Source organism: Aythya fuligula, chromosome 21, assembly GCF_009819795.1.
Source record: "Aythya fuligula isolate bAytFul2 chromosome 21, bAytFul2.pri, whole genome shotgun sequence".
Classification (NCBI taxonomy): domain Eukaryota; kingdom Metazoa; phylum Chordata; class Aves; order Anseriformes; family Anatidae; genus Aythya; species Aythya fuligula.
The window spans coordinates 6,999,138-7,013,710 of NC_045579.1; the positions used below are offsets into that span (position 1 = coordinate 6,999,138).

At 47.2% G+C, this 14,573-nt stretch overlaps 2 protein-coding genes across 2 annotated transcripts; one reads left to right on the plus strand and one right to left on the minus strand.

Annotated features, from left to right (window-relative positions):
* The first annotated feature begins 6,530 nt into the window (after positions 1-6,530).
* On the plus strand, positions 6,531-9,291 carry C21H1orf174 (chromosome 21 C1orf174 homolog). Its single transcript, XM_032201626.1, has 3 exons — positions 6,531-6,621; positions 7,633-8,130; positions 8,933-9,291. Exons 1-3 carry the CDS (start codon positions 6,547-6,549, stop codon positions 9,038-9,040), a joined length of 681 nt encoding a protein of 226 aa, XP_032057517.1. The 5' UTR covers positions 6,531-6,546; the 3' UTR covers positions 9,041-9,291.
* An 864-nt stretch (positions 9,292-10,155) lies between these two features.
* Positions 10,156-14,538, minus strand: DFFB (DNA fragmentation factor subunit beta). Its single transcript, XM_032201695.1, has 7 exons — positions 14,419-14,538; positions 14,222-14,348; positions 13,601-13,789; positions 12,940-13,019; positions 12,617-12,787; positions 12,269-12,369; positions 10,156-12,035 (listed from the first exon to the last, which is right to left on the minus strand). The coding sequence occupies exons 1-7, from the start codon at positions 14,536-14,538 to the stop codon at positions 11,819-11,821; spliced, it is 1,005 nt and encodes a 334-aa protein (XP_032057586.1). The 3' UTR covers positions 10,156-11,818.
* Between the last annotated feature and the right edge of the window lie 35 nt (positions 14,539-14,573).

Sequence of the window (14,573 nt, forward strand, 5' to 3'; positions counted from 1 at the left end):
GCCTGGCGGGCACCTGAGGGATGGATGTTTTGGCTGAGGCCAACCACCACGATCTCCCAGGGAGGGATGCAGTGCAGCCAGGGCAGTGTCTGGGTGCTTGCACTCTCCTCCTTACAGCGTGCAGGTATGCGGGTGGCAAGGCACAGCCCTCACGAGGCAGGAGGTGATGTGTGTGCTGTGACAGAGCGGAGCTGCTCCCAAAGAAAACCTAGGAGACCCACCTAATGAGGGTGGTGGCGGCGTGCTTGCCATGTAGAAAATATTTAAACAGGTTGTAATGAGGGCCTGGCTTCATTACTGGAGCCGTGTAGGGCTGATAACCGGATCGCTCCTGCTGCACTCAAGTCCCCCGTTGGAATGGATGCATGAGCGTGCTGCGCTCGAGGGCACCGCAGCAGTTGTCTTAGCGTGAATCTTGCCCATGGAACAATATTGCTTGCTGTTGCATGAACGGAACATGTCTCCTCTGATTGTTTTTCCCTGCTCTTTTGAGACGGATGCTGTCTGAGGAGCCCCATTGGTAGAAGGTCTTTTCTGAGGTGCGGAGGCAGCTTTTAACGTGAAATCTCTGGTATCAGTACTGGAGGGGGGAAAAAAAACCCTCTAAGTGCTTTGCGGATGAAGCTTGCTCCTTTTCTGCAAGGAATCGGTGAGACTTGGCAAGAGACTGGCCTTGGTGGCCCATTCTGTGGTCCCTCTCTAGGGTGTTTCAGCTGTAATTATCCTTTTTTAATTTGGGGAGCTATTGAACTGTAGCGATATTCCCCAAGTATCTTAAACTGCCACTCCTGTAAGATACCAGGGAAAAAAAAGATGTCTCTCAATGGAAATACTGATAGTTTTTTTCCTCTGATAAGTCCTGGCCCAGCACTTCTGCTTGGACCTGCTCTGTCCTCGGGGACACCGCTCATCTGCCCAGCAACTGGTGATTCCTGAGAGCCAGGAATGAAACTGTTAAGGTTTTATAACTTCATGTATTGAATTATCACAAGTGACAAAAGGAGCAGGAGTTAATTCCATGGCAGAGACAGAGTATATCTCTGCACAGCAATCATTTCAAAGGCAAATAGAAATGTCTATAGACTCGGGGCCGCTCGATGTGCCAGCACCCTGGCAGGAGATGTGCTGTGGGTTCCCAGAGCAACGCCTCGGGACGGGGCTTTGTGGAGACATGGGCATTGCTTGGCTAAAAGGCAAGGCTCGTCTCAAGCTGGGTTCAAAGGGACGTGCTCATGTTAAGATCAGGTAAAATGCTGTAAAATCAGAACGTGAAATATCCTGGCAGCCTTCCATGTCCAGGCTCTTTAGATTTCCCTGTGCTGGGGGGTGATGAACGTGGTCCTGGGAGCCTGCGTGTGCTGAGAGGCAGGCTCCAAACCCCACAAATGCTCAGCTGGGGGTGGCTGCCCCTCGCCCCCTGCCCGCAGCAGGCTCCTTGCTTCCCTGCGCTGCTGCTGGGGCTGTCCCGGGCCTGGGGACACCGTGGAGCAGAGCAGTGCCCAGCAGGATCACACAGCGACACGCTTTTCCAGCAGCTGCAGGCTGCCCCGTGCTCCTGCCGCGTGGCTAGCAGGGACTTGACAAATTCTGGTGGGAACAGAGAGAGCTCGCCGGTACCTGCAGACGACAGAGGGAAGAAGATAATTTGTTTGCATCCCAAAAGTGGTCCCTGCAGGCCGATTTTGAGGCAGGTTTCCAACCATCTCCCTTCGGAGATGCCGAGCAGGCTTTAAAAACCCTTTATATTTTTAGCAGCAACATAATATCGGTGGAAATTTAATAAACTTCACCATCAAATATTTATCCCATTACAGTGGCTTAAGTAATTTAAGCTGCCGAAATCAACACAGTGTTTTTATTTTTAATGAGCCTTCTGTAAAACAGCCTCTTCTGTCATTGTCAGGTGTGTGTGGAAGAGAGGTATGTTTACTCGGAGCACTTTTAATCTCCCCAAAGAAACGGTGTTAAATAATGCAGAGCGTTTACCAAAACGCTGCCTGTCACTGGTAGAGAACCTATGTCAGGCTCAGCGAGTTGGGTGCTTGGGGTGGAGGAAGAGGAGGGTTCCTGCCTTGTGGCCGCTGTCCTGGCAGCTCGGGCAGCACTTTCTGAGCAGGGTGGGCTCGCAGGGGAGGTTTCTGCTCAGGATTTGGGGCTGGCTCTGCACACCCATCCCTCCACGGATGCTTTTTGGGGTGGCCGTGCACCAGGATGAGTGTGGGGCAAGCTGCCATGAGCATGCCCGAAGGATTTGGTAGTAAGGGTTGGACTGGATGATCTTAGAGGCCTTTTCCAACCTGAATGACTCTGATGCTATCAGGAGGGGAGACGAGACCGAGCTGTGCCACCCCTGCACCATCCGCAGGTTTGTGTGGGAGCTGCCTTCACCTCCTTCCACCTAATATAAAGCAGTGCGGCCGTGACTAAGCAAAGAAATGATGCTGGGAGCACCTCAGGGCTGTGTTTTGGGCTGAGCATGGGGGGATTGCTCCCACTGACAGCCGGCCGGGTACCTGCGGGCAGCGAGGGGCTGGGGGAGATGGTGAAGCTGCTCCGATCCCAGCTGGGAGCAGCGGGCACCAGGGCTGCTCCTCGCCACCTCCCAGCCCCATTTGGGGTTGAGCTGCTCCCAGTAACGCTCCCAGTAACGCTCCCAACCCCGTTTTAACGCTGTGCTCGGGCTGCCTGCTGCCCTGAGGGGTGCGGAGAGGGAAGCAGAGAAAAGGGAGAGGGAAAGCCAGGAGGTTTCCCAGAGCCTCCCCGCCTTGCAGGATGAGGGCAGCTGCCCTGTGCCTGGCCGTGGCCGTGGCCAGGAGCTGCTTTTCCCACAGCCGCGCTGCATCTCCGGTGTCACAGTGACCCCCAGTGTCTGCAGCAGCCTCCCCCAGCTCCTAACGGGACGGCAGTCAAACCCCGCACCAACCTTCCTGTAAAAAATAATAATAATAAATAAATAGGGTTGGAAAGAGAACGCCTTTTTGCACGGCTGCTGTTAGATGGAGTCAGGAAAAAACCCTCTGTAAGCTGCTGTGGGGCTGTGGAGCAGCAGCTCCGGGTTGCCACAGCCCTCGTAATCAGGCAGGTTCCTGCAGCAATGGTAATGATTCGGTCTCAGTGGGATGCTTTGTGCTGGGAGAGATTTCCTTGGGTTTTGTGAAACGCTTTTAAAAAATCAACACTGCTTAAAGCAGTTAAAGCCTCTGGAAGGGGAGGACGCCTTGGGCAGATCGGGTGCCCTGAATCGGCTGGTGTTTGCTGAGTGCCTTGGGAGGGGTCTGCCACATAACCACGAGAGACAGTAATAAAAAACAGGTATTTGCATCAGGATTTTGGAGGATCTTATTGCCAGCTCTGCTTGGGATCTGGCATCTGTGGCTGTAGGGGTGGCAGGGAGGGTGGTGTGGTGCAGCTCCTCTGCCAGCCCAGCACCACAGCTGTCCCGCTGCATGCTCCTTCTCTGGATCCCCAGCTACCCCTTAAGGTTTTTCATTAAAGTAATGAATTTCATAACTTTTCTTTGCTGCTCTTTCATGCAAAGCCAATGTACTCTGCTCAGTTGTATTAATTTCTTCAGGTTCTAGCATTCTGCATTTGGCTCTTGATAAGAGATTAAAAAGAAATCCAAAATAAGGCTCAAATAGAGGTTTTTCATCTGGCAAGTACAAAATTTAATTGCGTGTCATCAGTTCCCTGTTGCTGCTCTGTCTGGGCTCCCTAGTTCAGGGTGTGAATGTTCCTTGGCAGTTAATATGAAGGTTTTAGTTAGGTTTGAGTGGTGCGAAGGCACTCCAGATAGCACTGCCCTGGGCAGCCGGTGTCAAAGGGCTCCAGACTCGCCTGAATGTTTCGGTTCCAGCTCGTTCTGTCAACTCATCAGCAATTCTTCCAGGAGACAGCGGCTCTGGCAGCCCAAAATCAGCAGCTCAATATGCAGTCATTACCTGAGTTGGCATGACAACATCGTGGCTGCGCAACTGGCAGGAAGGATGGTGGAAGGGCTGAGTCTCCAAATCCCAGCTCGACCAATTCATCCCGCCGGGGCTGGCTCTGCGAGGAGGCGCTGGGAGCAGGAGGATGCTGCAGCCCAGCTCTCCCCATCCCAGCTATGAGGCGGGAGAACCTCATTCAGCTTTTTCCCCAGGTGCAGTTAATGAAGAAGGATGCGGCCACCTGAGCTAAAAATAACTTTTCCAGAGCAGGAAAAGACCAGTCCGCGCTCCTGCTGGATGCTTGGCTGGCTTGATAGATCTCTCATTCAACAGTTCACAGCCGTCGTGTTTACAGGCAACATTATTTTTGGCTGCTGTCCCCAGCATGTCACTAATGTTTAACCAAATGAACTTGGAGGATTATAACAGACAGGGACACTGGTGGAAGTGACAGGCACAGAGACAAGTGCTGCAAGAAGCTAATTTACACATCGAGTTTCACAGCCTGACCCTCCCTTCCTGCACAATAAGCTCATCAGCTGCTGCTTTGTACCCGCCAGCCAGCTTTCATAAAACTGAGGGAGATCACAAAATCTCCTTTTTTTTTTTTTTCCTTTTTTATTTTTTTCCTAGCCTGCTTGCTTAGACAACAGATTCTAATAAAAAGCACTTTATAATATTGTTGAGACTAAGTCATCTTTTATGTGGAAATGTGAATTTAATGTAAATAGTTTGTGCTGCTCTGATTCTCTTTAAGGGCTTCTTGGCTGCCAGCAGTCTCTCCGCAGTCTTTCAAGTCACTCAGGAGACACTGACTGCTGCTGAGATGTGGACTGATCTTGGAGGGGGTCTCCATTCTTGCTGCCTCTCCTGGGATGCTCTCTGCACTACGCGATGGATGTTTTCTCAGAGAGGGATCAGCTGTATTTCAGAAAATGCAACATCTGCAGTTGTGAAATTGCCATCATTTTCTCATGAAGTAAGGCTACTGTTGGAGAGAGAATGCAGTGACCAGAATACAAGAGCTCTGCCAAAAACCCCAACATTCTGGATTTGTGTGTGTAAGGTGCTGCATCCCCTCACTCCCTGGTGAGCCTGGCACCCAGAAAGAAAGAGGGGAAGGACATCCCTTGTAGAAAGCATCTCGGTGATCTGTTTTTGGCACGTGTTATTTGGCAGTCAGAGATAAGAATTTTGAAAGGAGAACAGAAGACTGGATCCGTATCCAGGAAGAGGTGCAAGGGTTAGCCCTGACTGCTGTGTGGCCGTGGCCATGCTGGGCTACCAAAGCCTGCCAGGCTGCAGAGGGCTGAGCCACCTTGTCACTCTGATATGCATGTCAACTTTACCAAGCAGCATAAAGAATGAGAAATGCAAGGTGTTATGGAAAGAATTTATTAAAATCCTCAAAATTCTTTTTTTTCTTAGTATTTTCAGTTCATGGGGGGAATTAAAACAGCAACCAAGTTTTCCAGCAACAGAAATTCTGTTCTGCAGCCAGCTCCAGTCCTCTTCTGTTTACGAGACAATATAAGTTTTCACTGTATAATAAAAACAATCATCTGTATTCTTTGGCTGCAAGCAACAACACTGTGAGAGAGTGGAGCAAGACTTGATGCTTTTGGAGGAGAATATGAATTATCTCAGCTGCAGAACAAAGCGCAGAAGACCCCTGAGCACTAAGTGAAATTGCAAAACAACATACCAGGAATGTCTCTGACCCTCGGCAGCTTAACTGGGAGACATTCTGGTTTTGAGAAAAAATGCCTTACCTGAATATTCTCAGAGGTACGTTGTTGCCACATTTCTGAGATTCAAATTGTTGCTCACGTTTTTTAAGGGCAGGTTGCAGGGACAAGGGTTTTGTCTGCTGACTTGGATTGAGGACCACAGGGGACATCCTCAAACCTTAGAGAATTGTGGCATGGCTCTGAATCGAGTGAGAATGTTAAAGGTTTGCTATTAAAAAAAAAAAGTCCAGGAGGACCCTGCTGTCCCCTCACCGCAACCTGTGGTGTTGGACCCTCGATTCCCTGCAGCGGGCGAGCCTCCTACCTCACCTCCCCCGGTAAAATGAGCGAAGATAATTACATACTTAAATCTAGGTGTCTCGCTGCTTTGCTACACAGAAATTCATCTGCTATCGTCAGAGTCCTTGAAGTTAAAGAGGGATTTGAGTTTCTAACATAATTCGTTCCCCGAGGGCTGCGGAAGCGAACCGAGAGGCATATCTGAATAATAAGTCCCCAACCGCACATCTTAAAACCGAAGCTAGTGCTGTTCCAGATGCAAGTGGAAGACCTGCAATGTTTATACCCCACACAGCCAGCGGGCACAGCTCGCTGTTTTTCACAGGCAGCGGCGCACCGGGGAGGAGCGGGGCGCCGGCTCCTCGGTTTTGGCTTGCCAAAGGCCGGTTTTAACAGCACCCTGCCCGGGGGGCAAAGCCGGGGGCTGCGTTGGTCTGTGTGGTGCCCCCAAAGGCCGGCCCGGAGCCCCCCTCTCCCCGCCCCGGGGGCCGAGGCCTCCCCTCGCCCCTCCTCAGCGAGGGCCGCCCGAGGCCAAGGCCCGGCCCCAAAATGGCGGCCGGAGCTTCCCGCCGTCCCCCCCCCCCAAGATGGCGGCTGGCGGCCTGGCGCGGCGGGCCGGAGCCGGGGCCTCGCGTGGGGCCGGCCGCGGGAGGAGCCGCCAGGTGAGGGGCGCTGCGGGCTCGGGGCCCCGGGGGGAGCCTCCGGGGCGGCCTCTGGGTGCTGCCTGTGCCTCCCAGCGCCCGACCGGGGAGCCCTCGGCCCTCCTGGTGGCGTTTGGTGGTGTGGCCCCGGCTGGCGAGCAGTCCCTACAGATGTAGTTTGTCTTGCGTTTTGTAAAATAGCTTAGTTTTCCGTGTGGTTTCATGGGTTGTAACCGTTCGGGCAGTTCTGTGCGATTAATGTTTAGTGAAATAGCCCCTCAGTGCCCCGTGCAAGTTGCTAATCGCAAGGAAATATCAACTGCTTCCCTGCCATCACTGCCATGCGTGGTGTGGGCTGTGAGCATACAGTGAGGTGTACACGGCTGCTCTGGCACCCGTGGCTTCCAAAAGACTTAAAATCTGCCCTAGGAACTGCAGGGAGACTAATTATAAACAGCTGCCAGCTGAGTGATGCTCTGTCGGGTTTACCCACAGGGCTTACGTGAGTGTTCCACCTTTCCCACCTTTTATTAAGCGTGTGTGCAAAAATGCAGAGCCTGAGTGGGGCTGTGTGCTACAGAGTTAATTTTTGGATTCATAATTAATTATTTGAAGTACTGTGGAAGGAGTCTGTGCAGTGTGGTGTTACCCTACCAGCAGGCTCTGCCAGCAGATGGTAGTTCGTTCTGTTACGCTAATTATGATCTATAGCATCCCTAAGAAAACCTGAAGATGGTGATTAGCCATGTCCTGCACTAGTTTATTGTTTGAGAAGATTCCTGTTGGTGATGAGCTACACGTTGTGGTCTAGCATAACCTATCTGCGCCTCTTTTTTACATGCATTTTCTAGTAATTATTTTGTTTAGTGTTGCGGGTTAGAATCAGGCTGCAGTTCCTTGACAAACGCTGGCTGCTCACCTGATGGAGCTATTCAGTTTCACATCTAGCCTTGCCACTAATGAGATTTGGTGATTTATTTATTTAGTTAGTTTTTTTTAAATAGCTTCACGATCTGATTTTTCTTCTAACAGTCTTCTTCACGCAAAGCAGCTGACAGACAACCCTCAAAGAGGCTAAAATGTGAAAAAAACAGTCTAGTAAAATCAGAACTAGAAGGTTGTACATGTGGGACTGGGAACCTTGCAGTGAGGAAAGCAGCACCAAAAACATCTGCTGAGGATTCACATTCAGAAGATTCAGGAGACTGTAATACAATTCAACAGAAAAAAGGTGAAAGCATTCCAGAGACTGGTGAAGAGAGACAGGAAAAGGAACATAAAGTTTCTTTGAAGCCATTTGCAGAGAAATCAAGTAGTGCTGCTTCAAAAACGGAAAGCAACGAAAATCTGCAAAGTCATGTCAGCAGTGAAGAGGAGAGCTGTGAGACTGTATTTTCAGATAAGTCTAGCTTGAAGGATGGAGATGTCCCAAAGAAACTGATGGAACTAGATAACAGCGCTTTCTTGGATGAAGACAGTAACCAGCCAATGCCAGTGGACAGGTTCTTTGGAAACATTGACTTTATACAGGTAAGATGGTGAAAGCCTGTTCACTTTTTATAGACTCAGTTCTGTTCTGTTTCAATATTAGGCTAGTCTCAAAATTGTTGGCAAGCGTGACCAGTGTTGGTAGTCGGATAGAGAAATATCCCCATCCACCAAATGGAATGATTTGTCTCTGTCAGAGACAAGCTGAATTTATTTCAGACGCAAAATCCTTCTTGGTTAGATTTTATTATTCCAGTTCTCTGAGGTAGCCTTTTTACTCACAAAAATATACATGGCTGTGTTACAGTAGAACAGTGTTATCCTTTCAAAACAGTTTTTCATTGGTCTCTGGTTCTTATCCAGGAATGTTTTAATTCTTTGGGATGGAAATTGGTTTGTGGCCACCTCTGCTTTTGGAATGCTCAGGGACCAAAACTTTAAATTTGAATCTCAGGTCTGCATTGAACATTATTTGCCTTTGGACAAATGATGCTTTCATCTTTCAGGTGTTTAATGAGGATTAGTGTTTAGTGGGAGACAATTTATAGTTTAGTGGGAGTAGTAAGGATTTGTCTGTAGAGTGCTTAACCCTCTCTGAATCCTTTTCAAGACCGCAGAAGAAATGCCAGCCCTCACTTTGACCATGAGCCTTGGCTGATTCAGACAGGCTCCCCTCCAAGCCCTTCTGCTTTAGCTAAGGGTTTAATTGGATGCCACCACTTCCAAGTGAAGAGGTGTGTGTTAATGCCTCGTGTATCGGTGTGGAAGAATGGGAACTGCTGGAGATGTGGGAGGTCTGCTATTTGCAGGAACTTGACGTAATGATTTTATCTTTTCCTTAAAGGATCAGCCAGCAGTTGCACTCCCAAGCACAACAATGAGCAGGCGGGAATTCAGAAGGCTACACTTCATTGCAAAGGAAGATGAGGAGGAGGAAGAGGATGTGCTCTAGCAAGAAACTGTAAAACAAAAACCTTTTTTCTTTCTGATGGTGTAATGGTGGTTGGCTGTATCACTAGCGTGATTTGTCAGTGTTTGCCTTTTCTTAAACCAGAGAACGGGTATAGTTTGTTTCCCTAGAACTGTCAGATGCAGTGTTCTCCCACAATTTTCTGTGGCAGTTTGAATTTTCAGTGAATTTGAAAATAAATTGTAATTTATCATTTTATCACTATTACTTATAATAAAGCATGGAAAGCACAAGTTTTTATTATTTTGTTATAAACTAGAGTTCATACTTACAGGGAACATTTGGTCTATTCTCCCTCCTTTCTAAAAATTATCTTAGAACACAGTCCTTTTTCTTTTAATTCTGTGATGCCTGCCATTATAGCTAGTAAAGCAACCAGCTGATAGCACAGTCCAAAGAGGGACACCAGCCTCTGTTGTGTAAGTTTTGTTGCATTGCATTGTTTTCATCTAAAAATATGACTGAACCTTTAAAATGCAGTTCTGCTGGCAAAACTCAATGCACGTATGCCAACAGGAGTTCAGTGGTTTTAATTTCTGGATGTTAGGTAACTTTGTATTGCTCCTCAGTTCTCTGAACAACCACCACATGGAATGAAGCTGACTGCTTCCCTCTTCCATCAGATCAGCTTTAAGAGTTGCTCTTTTTAATAGTTTTGTAATGCAGCTTGTGCTGTATTTTCAGTTTAGTTCCAAGGGTTATGAAATTTTTGTAAACAAATGCATCGATGGTGATAAAGGAAGAATTAAGTCCTCTTGGTGCAGGACTTCATCAATAGACCAATGAATATTGATCACTAAGGAGATGTAGGTCAGTCCTCCAAATGTATTTCTGGCCTGCATTTTTAAAAAATAGTGAGCAGCCTCAGATGATTTCAGGAATTGCTAACTCATCCAATGTTTATGATAATACTTTGAAAGTGTGATTATGCAATAGGCTTCCAGATATTGTTATAAATGTAGAAGAAACTATTTCTAAAAATACAGAGAAAATATAGTCAGCAGATGGTTTAAATAAATATTAATTTCTACAGCTATAGCATGTTAAACATTCAAAAATCAAAAGCCAAACAAATTGTATATGCATGACATGTTAATTTATTCACATTCCCACTCCAGTTGATGCATTGTTTCTGTCAACGATAGTTCTTGGCTCATTTTTACTCTAATTCTGTAACACAGAAAAATCTTAATATTTTAATAGTTTATTCACGGTTTTCAGCACTACTCCATCTTGAAGTTTTTCCCAGCTTTCCTTAAATGCCGTATCTGTTGCCTTTTTTCTAGCCAATGTCTTCACACACAGACACTCATTTTAGTTTCACACAGTGCAAAATGGTGTTTTAGATGACATTGCTGCGATTCCTTCACCGAAGTCAAAACTGTGTGTGTTTTCACCTGTTAGTTTGTGTATATTCAGTAAGGTGATCAGGATCAATTCAATACATTGGTACTGGAAATCCTGTATTGAAAATGCACCTACTTAGATTTCAAGTTAAAATGTTTGGGAAGGGGATCACATTTTGTACTTGAAGTAGATTAATGCTGTCTGTAGCAAAATTGCATTTCCAAGACCTAGAAATGTAAGCCCTGGCTCACACAGCACTACTGCCTTAATACAATTCTGTCTAGACTAGCTGAATTTACCCGGAGAAGTAACAGAACCACTGATAAGAAAAGAAATTAAAAGAGCTCTTCCACAGAGGTAAGTGAAGTATGTCATTTACACAGCACAAAGTATCTATTGCTTCATTCATAAGCACCTTCCCCCATGCGAAATCTTTCTAGGCTGCGTTGGTCATGCTACGTTATACCTTATTAACTACTCATGCACCTCTACCTGCACACACACACACACACAAAGATGGCAGTGATTTTTTTTATTTAAAAAATACTCATGTTGTTTCCATTGATGGGCCCTGAATGTTCAGTTGTTATCAGCTGGTATTTAAAAATAGAAAATGATCTATTTGGATTTTGTTACCTGAGAGGTAGGGAGTGTTTTACGGAAGCAACATTTTTGAAGGCAGCAAACATGATTGTTACGTAATAAAACTGCATGTGCTACTTCAAGCAAGCTCAAGCTAAAGAGGTGAAGACTAGGGAGAAGGAAATCAGGGAGAGAGATAATAAAGAACAAAGGTGGCAGATGCAAAGATGTACCAGAGCCTTGCGATTCCTTCTAGAGGATCTGCAGCTATGCAACAGTAAATGGAAGGGTCATGGATGAGTGCAGCTATTTTGCAACAGAAGAGGCAGCAGCTCTGCCACTGAATCACTTAGCACCTCTGAAATGACACAGGTTGTCTACCTGGAAAAGGCACAACGCAAAATAATCACCTTCAAGTACTCTTTGTTTGGCCTAATGTTCATAAAAATAGTCTACTCAGTTTTTAAGAAGTATTTTGTGTAAGTTTCTGTTTACTGTAAGTTTTAGGCCTACACTTATCATACTGAGAAAGAGATCATAAGGTATAATCAGTGTCAGCCCCTGGCCTCATTTTTACATGACACAGTTATGAGTCAGATTACCACACTGTCGTTTAAGGAAGGCTGGTAGTAAGTGAGAAGGTGAGAGAATCAGGCATGATCTGAACGTATGCTTTTTGAGATTGCAATTGAATTAAGGCACTGGTGGTGATAAAGGAAGAAGTCCTTGCCAGGAGAGACTTGCTAAATAAGTTTTTAAGAAATGAGCTATTTAAAAATGCCACCATCTCACATGATTTTGTAAAAAAACAAGTCACTTTCAGAGATAGCACTATGAAATCTCGTGGGTTTGCTTCCTTTTTCTGTAAATTTTAGTCTTGTCACAGCTGAGATTATGACCCGTTTTCTTATGGCAAGCAATATGTACAAGTTTTAGATTATCTATGGTAAACAGTAGCTGATAGAAGTATTCCCAGTTCACTTCTCTTCCATCTCGTGTTTTGACAGCTTCTGCCAGTTCTGGGACAACAGTACGTTTCTTCTCTATTCTGTAAAATGCAAAAGAGAAAGCAACATTGCCAGCAAAACTGTCTCATGATATTTCTTCATCTTCCTTTTAGGGCAAGGTAGATGTTGAATTCTTTCACCATAACTAGGTTTGTTGTTTACTTTTCCTTGAAGAAATTAGTTTAGCAAATCCCATTTGCTTCACAAGCGCACAATGCCTGAAAACAGGTCTGATGGTTTTCACCAGGGACACATATAGATGCATTATACCTACATGTGATCAAGATTCCAGGTACTGAAGAGGATTCTGCTTTCCTTGTTGCTGTAGGGATTGATGGAATGCTTACATGGGCAGTCATCTCTGTCAAAAGGTCCCTGTAAAACAAAGTAGTTACAATGAAAGGCGAAGTGTTCATCGTGCCAGCTCAGTCCGAGCCCAGGACTGTCACAGCTTCCACTTGCTGTGACCAGAGACAGATCATGCATGCTGTGATAACACCACCCTGCCAAACCTCCTGCTTCTCTACGCAAGCATCCAAATAACCATCTCCTTCCCCTAACATCTAATGTTGTCACTGCAAGCCACACGCTGAGACTCTGCTTTAAACAGGGCTGAACGTACCTGACAGGAGAACCATCCCTCCGTAGTGCACAGGCGGACTGCTTCCTCCTCTCTCCTGTCAAAGTAGCAGCCATTGTATTTCGCAGATTTCAGTTTATCCGACATCAGGTCTATTATCCTTTTATATGCATCCCTTGCTGTAGGATGAACGTTTGAAATAAAATTATTAACCTAAAAAAAAATAAAAACAATTTAGTTCTTATAGCAGTCTGAGATTCTTTTACAACCACCGTGTTGGACTATAAATCATTTAATATACATGTAGTCACAGAATTACTGTTATTAGCAAGTTGAAAATAAGTTACCTCAACAGAAACTTTTACCTCTTTCATGTAGCTTCGTATTCTGCTTTCACAACTGTACCGCATGTAGCTTGATTTGTTCTTAAAACGAGACTCTAGGCCTAGAGAGAGTTAGATAAGAGAGCTGTAACTTAGTGCAATGCTTTTAGTTCTCTGCATCTGCTTAGCTGGATATTTATCCCTTCTTTTCACAAAATCAGTATGCATGGGTATTTTTTCCTTTCCATATTTTACTGTTTCAAGGCTATCCTGCTGTCATGACTTAAAAGGACCATCTGTTTCGAGAACAGTAGCTGATGTTTTAGTTGTTAAATGTTTTTCATTAACGTGTACATATGGAACACTCAGACTGTGAGAAAATGACTGAGAGACCTGTGCCAATGACCTGGAAACTGGAGAGTGAACTCACAAAGTCTAAAGGTTGGCTGGCTGATGTGTGCAAATTATCAACATGTTATCAGCAAGTTGTTAGATGAATGTAAATGTGCTCTATGAAATGTCAGTGGGGGAAAAAAGTTACCTGCATTTTAAAACTGTACTGGATAAAGCAATAGGGCGGGTTTTTTAAAACCCTCTCCTGATACAGAAATATGTACATACTTTAAAAAAAACTTTAAAATCTTTCTGTTGCTCCTGATGAACACCATGCCCGGGGGAGCTAGGTCCAGCCTGAGGCACCTACCTTCAAACCATTTGCTGTCCTCCTGCCTGTCTTCCGCTGCGATGTTCTCCTGGAGGTTGTGGATGAGGTCTGCCAGCAGCTTCTGCCTCCTGGGCGCTTGCTCGTCAGAGAGCAGCTTTCGTGCAGCCTCGACGACAGCATCCCGCTGGCTGTGGAAGGCAGCCAGGAGCCGCTCCACGTCGCTGACACCTGTGGGGGATGAAGCAGGGACAGCTCAGGGAGATGCTGGTGTGGGTCCTTCATAGATTCACAGCATGGTTTGGGCTGGAAAGGACCTCAAGGATCACCAGATCCAACCCCCTGCTGTGGACAGGGATGCCACAACCACATTAGGAAGTTCTTTACGGAAAGGGTTGTTAGGCATTGGGATGGGCTGCCCTGGGAAGCGGTTGAGGTTAAATACCTCCAGGGAGCTCTTTAAAAGCCGTTTAGATGTAGAGCTTGGTGATAGGGTTCAGTGAAGGACTGGTTAGTGTTAGGTTGGACTGGGTGACCTCGGAGGTCTCTTCCAAGCTGTCTGATCCTTTGATCGCGTTGCCAGCTCCTCACCCAACCCAGCCCCGACGCCTCAGGGACGGGGCATCCCCAGCGCCCCCCGAGCACCCCCCCCGGCCCACTCACAGCCCTGCCAGCTCTCCCCGGCGCCCAGCAGCACCAGCTCCGTCTGCGGCGGCAGCGTGCGGAAGAAGCCCTCGCTCAGCTCCGTGCCGTCCTCGTACAGGCACAGCCGGCTGCCTGCCAACGGAACCTGCCCCGCGGGCGGGTCAGGGGGGATGCCGGCAACCCGGGGACCCTCTCCCCGGCTACCCGGCCGGCACCTGCAGCAGGCGGCAGCCTTTCCTCAGCAGCCCTCGCAGGCTGCCGGCCGCCACCCCGAATTTCTGCGCGCTGCCCGCCCGCCTCAGGCGGAACCCCCGCAGCGGCGCCTCGGCCGCCATTTTCCTGCCGCCTTCCCGCCCGCGCTCCCGCCGCC